Source organism: Herpailurus yagouaroundi, unplaced genomic scaffold (assembly GCF_014898765.1).
Source record: "Herpailurus yagouaroundi ecotype Mexico unplaced genomic scaffold, PumYag 415, whole genome shotgun sequence".
NCBI lineage: Eukaryota > Metazoa > Chordata > Mammalia > Carnivora > Felidae > Herpailurus > Herpailurus yagouaroundi.
Window position 1 is genome coordinate 1 of NW_024412632.1, and position 9,005 is coordinate 9,005.

Consider the following 9,005-nt stretch of genomic DNA (forward strand, 5'->3'; position numbering starts at 1 on the left):
AGACAACATGGTCAGCGGGGTGTCCGCACGCTGTGGAGTTGGGGATCTGTACGCCCAAGCCTTACCTCTTCCAGGGCGGAGGAGGCTGTCGCACTCTCTAGAAGGGAAGGCAGGTCTTTCTCTCGCTGCTGTCTGCACACTGGCTGGAGTGTGCCATCTTCTCAGCTGCTTGATGTGTAAACGTCGGGGTACCCTGGAAAAGCTCCCTGTGCTGGCCCGTGTCCTTGGGTGTGAACATCCAAAGAAAGTATGGCCCGTGACTCTGCAGTGGGAATACGGCCTCAGTGGTCATGAGGCTGGGCCCTTTGGGGCATCTTTCTGCACAAGCAGGCCGTTACTTGATAGGTCTTGCCGAGCAGGAACACTTTACGGGACAGGGGAACACAGGGTCCCCCACATGTTCATATCTCCCGCCAATAGCTGCTGAGGGGCCAGGGTGACTTTTCCGCCCGGCCTGTCCCAAAGAGAAGGTACGGACAAGGTGTGGGTGTGGAAAGCCCTCAGGGCCCCCCAGAGCCAAACCCTCAAATGTGGACACTTGTGTCCAGGGACCGTGGTCAGAGGCCTGGGTGCTCTGTGTCCGAGGGATTACAGCCCTCAGGCTGCACGCCCTGCAGCCCCGGGTGTCCTCCCATAGCCGCAGCACTCCCTGGGGAGCCCCAGGGTCCAGGAGCTGCTAACCCCCCCTGCGCAACTGTATGGGCTGCCTAGCGGCCTCTTCCACCACAACACCAGCGTGCGTGGGCTCCAGAGTGCTGTGCCTCGACAGGGGACACCCTCGGCAATTCCGGAGCCTTCTGACTTCCGTGTCTCTGAACCACACGTGTCTCTCACATGGGCCTGTCGGGATCGTCCTGTTGTTCTCTGTGTACAGGCAATGTACTCCTCTGTCCCCCTGAGTGAGCCCTGGCGTGTCTGTGTCCTTTCCTGGCTTTGCCTGTGCCAACGCCTCTCTGGTGATGCCTCCTTGCCTGGCCCAAGTGGGCACAGCTGTACCCGTGTAACCGCCTTCGTCTCTGCACACCTGCGTGTTGTGTCAGCTGCGGCTCTGCTGGCCTGTCTTGTCTTTGGTGTATGCTTCTGCGCTTGAGTGTGTTTCCCTCTGAATTCAACCCCTTTCTACCACTGACAGATCCAATTGCTGTCCTGCTGTCAGGTGGAGGGGCTTCTGCGTGTTCTCTTATATGTTCCCGGAGCCAGAAATCCATCCCTGCCCATAGGACCTTCGTCAGAGGATTGGCCATGCACTCACTGCCAGCCAGTTAGTGTCCCCAAATGCAGCTGCCTTGCTGTGAGCATTAAGTCGCACTTCTGTTTTCCGTCCTTCTGTTTTCAAACCCTTTGGACCCTAGGGGCTCAAACGTCACTGGCTTGCACGTTGCAGATGCAGGCGTAAAGTGTGAAAAGCGGTCTAGCCACGTTTTCCCACTTCCGCTTTTGCCATGTGGCAAGTTCCTGGCTGGGAGAGACTTCCCCCTGCCAGCGTGTGTCTCGTTTCCGTGTGCCTCCTGTGTGTTCTGGTCCCTCATTTGTCCATTACTTCCTACCTGGGAGCCTGATTCATGTTTGCGGGAACCATGCAGACCCCTTTGACTGCAGGGGACTGAGCTCAGCTTAGTCCACCAGGACTAGTGCGTGACTGAGGTACACAACGGGCAGTCACGGAGGTGCCCGTATCCTTCACGTGCAAGCGCTCCGTCCAGCCACCTTCACCGGGACATTTCTCAGCAAACCCTCTATGTTTGTGGTGAGAGCACTTAGCTCTGAGGAACCTGACGAGGCGGTGAAGCGTTGCTTACGGCTGCCCTGTGCAAGTTAGATCTCCAGAACTCATGCACATGGCCTGACTGCCTCTTCACAGGCTAGGCCCGACGCCTCCTCATCGCACCCTCCCCTGCTTAACAGCACTCTACTCTCTGGTGGACCGCATGCCTTTAACTCCTTTTAATCTCCTCAGGAGTCCATCAAGCAGGGGTCACCACCACTGTGTTTCTGTCAGCGGTTGGCCTCTTTCAGGGAGCCCAGTGCTTTCTGCACTGATGCTCAATGCACCCGCCGAAGGGAGAGCCACACTAGGCCCGATGGCGAACCCTTTGGCCCTACCTTTCCCACATATGTGCCCGGTGGCAGAGGTGCACAAGGAGCCCGCCTGCATGCGTCTCCCAGGTCCTCCACAGGGTACAACGTACCGCCTCAGGAGGCTCATCCGCATCACATGGGCATAGCTCTGCTTGCACGTGTTAGCCTTTCATATCCTACGGGCAGCCCAGACTTAGAAATCCAGCTACCTGCTTACAACTCTCCAGCCCTCGTGCTTGTGCAGACGCTCTGTGTCTGTACAGACATTTGAGTCACGGTCTCGTGACCCGTCAATACAGCTTGACGGTCTGTCCTTGCCTTACAGCCTGGGATGCGGTTCTCACTCATTGTCCTCCCCTCGGGTGCGAGTTTCCTCCAGCACTGTGGTGGAATGTAACCTTTATCACCATACGTTGGCTTGAAATTACTGGGCGGATCACCTGTCTGCGTCCGGGGATGCGAAGGAGACCTTGGCTCTTTTGCTCACGGTGCACCCTTTCTCTGTGATGAGTCGCTTTGGATGAGAAGCTTGCGAGAGGCGAGGGGCCTCAGAGTGGAGCACATTTCCTGGGCATCTGTGAGAACCTCGTTGCTTCCACTCGGAAAGCATTGACTTCCATGGATGTGCATCCTCTGCTTTTGCTTGAATTTGCCGAGCTTGGGGACGTGATTCCTTCCCGCACGTGCTGTCCCTAGGTCTCTGCGGTCTCTTTCCGGCAGTCCCGTTTCCTGTCTGCTGCTGGTAAGTACAGGGCTTCCAGCAGCCCTGTGGGGATCGGGTCCTTGCTTTCTCCCTGCGGTGCCCTCTTCCTCACCCAGAACGACCTCACTGCAGCTTCCTTCTAGTTCAGGGATCGTTTCAGACTGCCCTTAAGGTCCAGGTGGGACCGGTGCCTTTTGTGCTGAGGGCTGACCACTGTACAGCATTCGTCTCTGTGGAAATTGCACAGGTGAACTTCACCAGGTGACACTGCACACTGCAGTTGCCCTGTCGTCAGAGTCAGCCCACCTGTCTCGGCCTCGGCTGCCACTGCTCTCCTTCCTCCTACCCTCCCCTTGCCTCGCCCTCCCTTGTCTTCTTCCTGTCCCTCCCTCCCACTTCCCTTCCAGCTCTCTTTGTCTTCGTCCCCCTCCTCTCCCTCACTAATGCCTCCCCCTGTCTCCGCCTGTCTTCCTTGTAATGGGTGCCCCTCTGTCTCTTCTTGTCTTGCTCCTCCTCCCTGTCTCTCCCGCCATTCTCCCTGTGACTCTCCCTCTCCAGGCCGGTCTTCCCCTCCACTCGTCCTTCCTTCCTCTGCTTGCATGTGTGTCTCTCTCTCCCTCTATATGTCTGTCTCGCTGTGTGTCTCTTTCTCGCTGTCTCTCTCAGTGGACATTCTGTGTCTGGGTGCACGCTTCTTCAGAATTCTCGTTGGCGCCTGGGAAATGTGGAGGGAACTCGTCTGCTTTCGTGTGTACTAGTGACAGCAGGCACGGGGCTTTCTCAGAGACAGACACAGACAAGTTTGTAATTCTCGGTGAAGGGCCCCTAAGCGCCCTGCTTGGAGTCGTCCTCCTTTTAGTGGAAGGTTAGATTTCCGGACCGGAGGAAACTGCTAAATCCTACTACCCCATCTCTCTGGTGCTCTGTACGGAGATCAGTAGGGCACCAGTGGCAGATGGGGCTCTGGGGGTTGTTGTTGTTGTTTGCTCTGAATTGCAGTGCGGTGAGTTCTACTGAGCTGCTTTCTTGCAAGGACACGGCGGTGGGGTGGGTCTAGGGTGGGTGTCACTGGTTCTGGGTGGGCACCCACCTTACCGCCGCCCTCAGCCTGATGGCCAAGGAGGAGAAACCGTGCGGACGGCCATGTGGCCCCGGTAGGCGCGACTTCTTCACCTAAGGACTTCTCCAGGCCTTGCCCCAGCTTCATGAAAAAGGGGCAAGGGGACGGAGCAGGCAGTGGCTCACGCTGTGGACGTTCCTGTGCTGAATGCTCTGCTGCCCGGAGTGAGGCCTCTGGGGAAGGGGTGTACAAGGGAACACAGACTGTGTGACACGGGGGACCTCGCGAGTGAGGCCTGGAAGGTGACAACGCTGAAGAGGACATGCGGCAAAGCGGGGTCCACGCTGGCGGCTGGGCCCTTGCTCCAGAGCCCGGACCGGCCGCTGGCGCGCGCTAGCGGGCGGCCAACACCCGGGCTTCCTGTCTTGCAACTGATTGCTCCGCCAACCTGGCCAGCGGGCCTCACCTGCCCTGGAACCACTTCGCCCCCAGGCCGCATGCGCACACTCTTCACTGCCTCTGTCTCAGCCCCTCCTCCACAGCAGCCACAGCCAATGAGGAGTCGTCAAATCCCAGAGCCAGTGCGCCTGCGCCCCACTTGGGCGGGCTTCGGCGGGAGGCACCCGGGAGCCAACCGCCTTGAGGCCAAGGCTCCGTCCACCTGCTGCCATTTCCCTGTCCTTGTCCTGAGGCTGCCCTAGCTGCTCTGGGGCCGGCGGGGCCGAGCGTCATGGCCAGCGTGTCGCGGTCCGGAAAAAGCGGTGATTCCCGTCGACCCTGGGCCCTGATCGTCCTGGGTGAGAAAGGTCGAGAGTCCCCGGCCCGCGGGAATGCAGGGGCGCTGGAGGGCGCGGGCTGGCCGCAGTCCCCAGGTTCAGGGGCGGCAAGCGCCCATCCTGTGCAGGAAGCCCAGGCCGGGTGTGAGATACAGGTGGCAAGCCCAGCGGAGGAATTGGTGGTGATATTGGATGACGGAATGGTGGCGGCTGAGGTGGTGATCGGGGTGGAGGAAGAGGACGGGGAGGCGACCGAGGAAGAGGTGGCCGGAGAGGAGAATTCTGAGGAAGCCAAGCCAGAAGCGGAGGACATGGCCGAGCAGGAGGAGGTGGAGGAGGAGAGAGAGCAGCTGGAGGAGGTTCCGGAGCAAGAGGAGAAGCCCGAGGCAGATGCAGAGGCGGAGGAGGGGCCCCAGCTCTCACAGGAGCTGCAGCAGCAAGAGCCAGTGCTGCGTCCTGCCTCAGCCCAGGACCCGCTGGCAGCGCTGGAGCGTCTTCAGCTGGAGATCAGCGCTGGGAATGCCCAAGATTCCAGGGCCTTATGGCGGCTGAAGCGCAGGATTCTTCGGAGGCGCATTTCTTACCTGGATCACAGAAGGGCCATCATCAAGCACATCCCTGGCTTCTGGGCCCAGGCGGTATCCTTCCTTGTGCTGGTGGGTGATGGCGGGGGCTGTTGTGCAGGAGGGCTGGGCCCTGAGAGCAGGGTGCCTCAGGGCGATGGCCCCCAGGGAGGAGAGCTGGGCAGTGGTCCCTGGCCCTGGGTTGGTGTGGTCTGGGATCCAATGTAAGGCCTTGGACAGGGGCGGTTGTTGGGGATGGGGGGACTTGGGGACTTGGAGACCCGCTTCCTCTAGGTCTCCGCCAGCGTTGGCCTGCAGGCTGCTCTCAAACATGATTTGTGGACGTGAGGCATGTGTCCCCATGCTACCAGAGCTAGGGTAGCACAAAGCAGCCTTCACTCAGAGCAGATAGGGCACGGACACGTTTCGCTGCCAAATGGGAGAGTTACACAGGCCGCACACCCACCTTCACATTCACAGGCTGTGTACGTTTTCTAGCAGTTCCGTCAAAAGAGAGCATTTCAGACACACACTCATGGCCTTTAGTGGAACCATGCCACCCCCCTGTTCCAGACAGTGGGACGACTCAGACCGACTCTGAGCGGGGTACAATGTGCCTCCACAGACCCTCTCACACACACACACTCACAGACACACACGCACACACACATACACACAGAGGATTCTCTCCTGGTATCTCCACCCCTGCTTCCCTCTCTGTCCTCAGGCTCCGGCTGGGTCCCACCCATGTCTTTCTCTCCTGACTGGCTGTGTCACTGTGTCTACTGTCATTTCCCTCTTCTCCCCTCCTTGTCCGTGCTTCTCGATCTCTTTCTCCCTCCCACACCCTCTGTTTGCATCGTAAGTGTGCAGTCGGTTTCTTGTAAGCCGTGTTATTCCTGCTGGACTCAGAAGGCCGCTGACAACATTGGTCTTCACGGGAATATGCCAAGACACCCAGCCGTGAGGAGGGGTCAGAGCACATGCCGACATCACAAGCTATGATGGGCTGCTGGCAACCCACACAGGTCAGGTATATGAGGGAACTGTGAGGAGTCCAGGCAGTGGAGTCTCTCCCTGCTGTGTGCAGACAGCGTGGGAGGTACAGGAAGCCAACGGACAGCCCAGTGTCGATGGGGTCTGGTGCATTTGCAGAGGCTGAGGAGTGTGGGGGCTAGTGTTTCCTGGTCTTTCTGCACATGCCCTGATCTAGTCCCTTGCTCTTACCCTGGGAAGGTTGGGGTGGGGGGGTGGTCTGTGTCTGTGTCCACAGCATCTGAAGACACAGCTCCTTGACCCAGCACAGATTCTGAATCACCCCCAGTTGTCGGCCATGAGCGGTGCCCAGGACAAAGACGTGCTCAGCTACCTGGTCGACTTGGAGGTCAGACTGGGGAGGCTGTGGCTGGGGGCCGTCCCGTCGGATGTGGGATCTGGGCAGGAGAGGGTGAGGCAAAGCTGCTCACCCTCACAGACAGGCAAGGAGGTCAGGACCCCGAGGGAGGACATTGCCCCCTCCTGTCCCATTGCTCACGGCAGGTGGAGGAAGTGGGCCATCCCAAGTACCGCTGCAGAGTGAAGTTCTTCTTTGTGGAGAACCCGTACTTCCGGAACCCAGTGATCATTAAGGAGTATCAGCTTAGCTTTGCTGGTAGGGTGTGGGTCCCATGATGGTGCAGGGCAGGGGGCTGATGAGCATGCATCAGGGGCAGGGGGGAGGGGGAGGGGGAGGGGAAGGGGGAGGGGGCTGGGGAGGAGGCCATCAGGTTGTTCCTCTAAACCTCTCTGCCTGCAGGCTACAGGGCATCACGTGCCACTCCAGTCCAGTGGTTCTGCGATTATGAACATGGAGCTCCCAGTCGCAGGCATGACCCCACCAGCCTTCACTTGTTCAACGGGCTGTGTGAGCACAGCTGCCCAGGGACAAACAGGATTGCCGAGGTGGGGCCCCTGAGGCCTTCGTCAGCAGTGGGGATGTGGGTGGCCCCCGGCCAGAGAGGAGAGTGGGCTATGCCCAATGTGGCGCCGGCCTGTGTCCCCTACCAGATCATCATCGAGGACCTGTGGCCCAATCCCCTGCAGTACTACCTGAGGGAGGAAGGGACCAGAAGACAGTGACCTGATGTGCGCACGTGTCGGTGAGAACGCCAGTATGCGGTGTGTTGACACGTGTGTTGTATGGGCAAGGGAACGTGGGCCAGACGTTGGCTTGGAAGTGGAAGGTCCGCCGAGACTGGGACCCAGGTAGCATGGGGAGCGGGTGGGAGCATGACAAGGGACCTGCAGGGACTCAACTGCAAACACACAGTGGGTCGATGCCTGCAATCCAAATGCAGTTGTGCTGTGGGCTGGGGCTTTGCAGAGCAACTCGGGAGGAGCAATGCTTCTCCACCACAAATGCTCCCCGTGGATGTCCGCCCTCTCCCGGGCTTCCCCCTGCTCCTTCAGTCTGGATTTGCCTGCCAGTCTTTGGGACTGGAGCTGCCGTGTCCCCAGGCGCCACTGTGGTGAGAATCTTGCACTTCCTTTCATGTGCCCCGCCACGCCATGTCCTCCCGCAACCTGACAGCCATTCTTAGAACTAGTCCAAGGCCATTGGGGGCTGGAAATGAATCCCTGGGTGAGAAAGCAGGAGGGATCACAAAAGGGCGAGGCACAAGTGTGACACCATCTGGGATGTATTTGCAAATATCCCGTATCACTCTTGGTGTCTGTTGCGTGGGGGTGCGTGTGTGTGCGTGTACGCGAATGTGTCTGCGTGTGCCCATATGCGTCAGGGGCTCTGCATCTGTGTGGGCGTGAAAGGCACAGAACTTCTATGTTTGCCCATGCAGAAACAATGGAGGACGCGACCAGCGCTGGAAGAGATGGGTGGATGCGTCTCCTATCTTCTACGAGCCCCGGAGACAATTGGGGAAGTGATCACATGTGGCAGCCTTGAAGAGTTGCCACGATGTTTATGTGGACACATACAGGAAGCTAAAAACCCTTCTGTTTCTGTGTGTGTGTGTGTGTGTGTGTGTGTTTATGGGGGACCCGAGGAGGGACGACGAGGACGGGACCTGAGTGTGACTGTCCTAGCCGCTGCCAGGGTGATTCTGTGTGTGCAGGAGAGGTGCAGTACTGGTGTGGGGCAGGTGTTGCCATGTGCACAGAGGCCTGCCTTCCTGGGCAGGCAGAGTCTGGAAGGAGGAGGAGGAAGAGACAGACCTGTTACGTGGAGACTGGTTGTATAGGCCAGAGCCGAAAGGCAGGGAAGGGGATTGCACAGCGGGACCAAATTGGTCCATTGGGTCCTGGCACAGTGTGGCCAGGACTTGGGGAGATTCAGCCAGGACCCTTGCTCCCAGAGGGGTGTCGTCTCCTTGGTGAGAGAGAATCCGGTGAGCAGCGCCTCCAGTGAGGATCAGAGTTAAGGCCCCGTGTCCCCAGAGAACTCAGGAGTAGGCAGGCTTCTCAGAGTCGATGCCAGTACACCTTGCTGTTGCCTCCCACACCCGGGGTCCCTTTGACCCCGAGCCCTGTCCTGAGACAGTGGCTCAGGATGGGAGATGTGTGAGGGGAAGAGGCAGGTATGGGTTTTGGGCAGCAGCGAGGCTTATGAGTGGGATTTCATGGAGAGAGTACGCGCGAGGGCGGAGACCCAGCGTGAGTTCCTGCGAGTGTGTGTGGGCGTCTGTGGCAAACTGGGCCTGAGATCCGTGGTGGTGCCGGCACTGTGTGCGTGCATATGTTCGTGCGATTGCGTAGCCGTGTGTCTCTGTGTGTGCGGGAGTGGGTGTGTAGGCCGCTGGCGAGACAAGGAGAGACACAGGGGTCTCTGT

The 9,005-nt window shown here is 59.0% G+C and overlaps 1 protein-coding gene across 1 annotated transcript; it reads left to right on the forward strand.

Moving 5' to 3' along the window:
- The first annotated feature begins 4,427 nt into the window (after positions 1-4,427).
- On the forward strand, positions 4,428-8,169 carry LOC121022520 (testis-specific Y-encoded protein 1-like). The gene is made up of 6 exons (XM_040463702.1): positions 4,428-5,256; positions 6,488-6,565; positions 6,721-6,832; positions 6,977-7,122; positions 7,228-7,319; positions 8,016-8,169. Exons 1-5 carry the CDS (start codon positions 4,573-4,575, stop codon positions 7,297-7,299), a joined length of 1,092 nt encoding a protein of 363 aa, XP_040319636.1. The 5' UTR covers positions 4,428-4,572; the 3' UTR covers positions 7,300-7,319; positions 8,016-8,169.
- Positions 8,170-9,005: the final 836 nt, after the last annotated feature.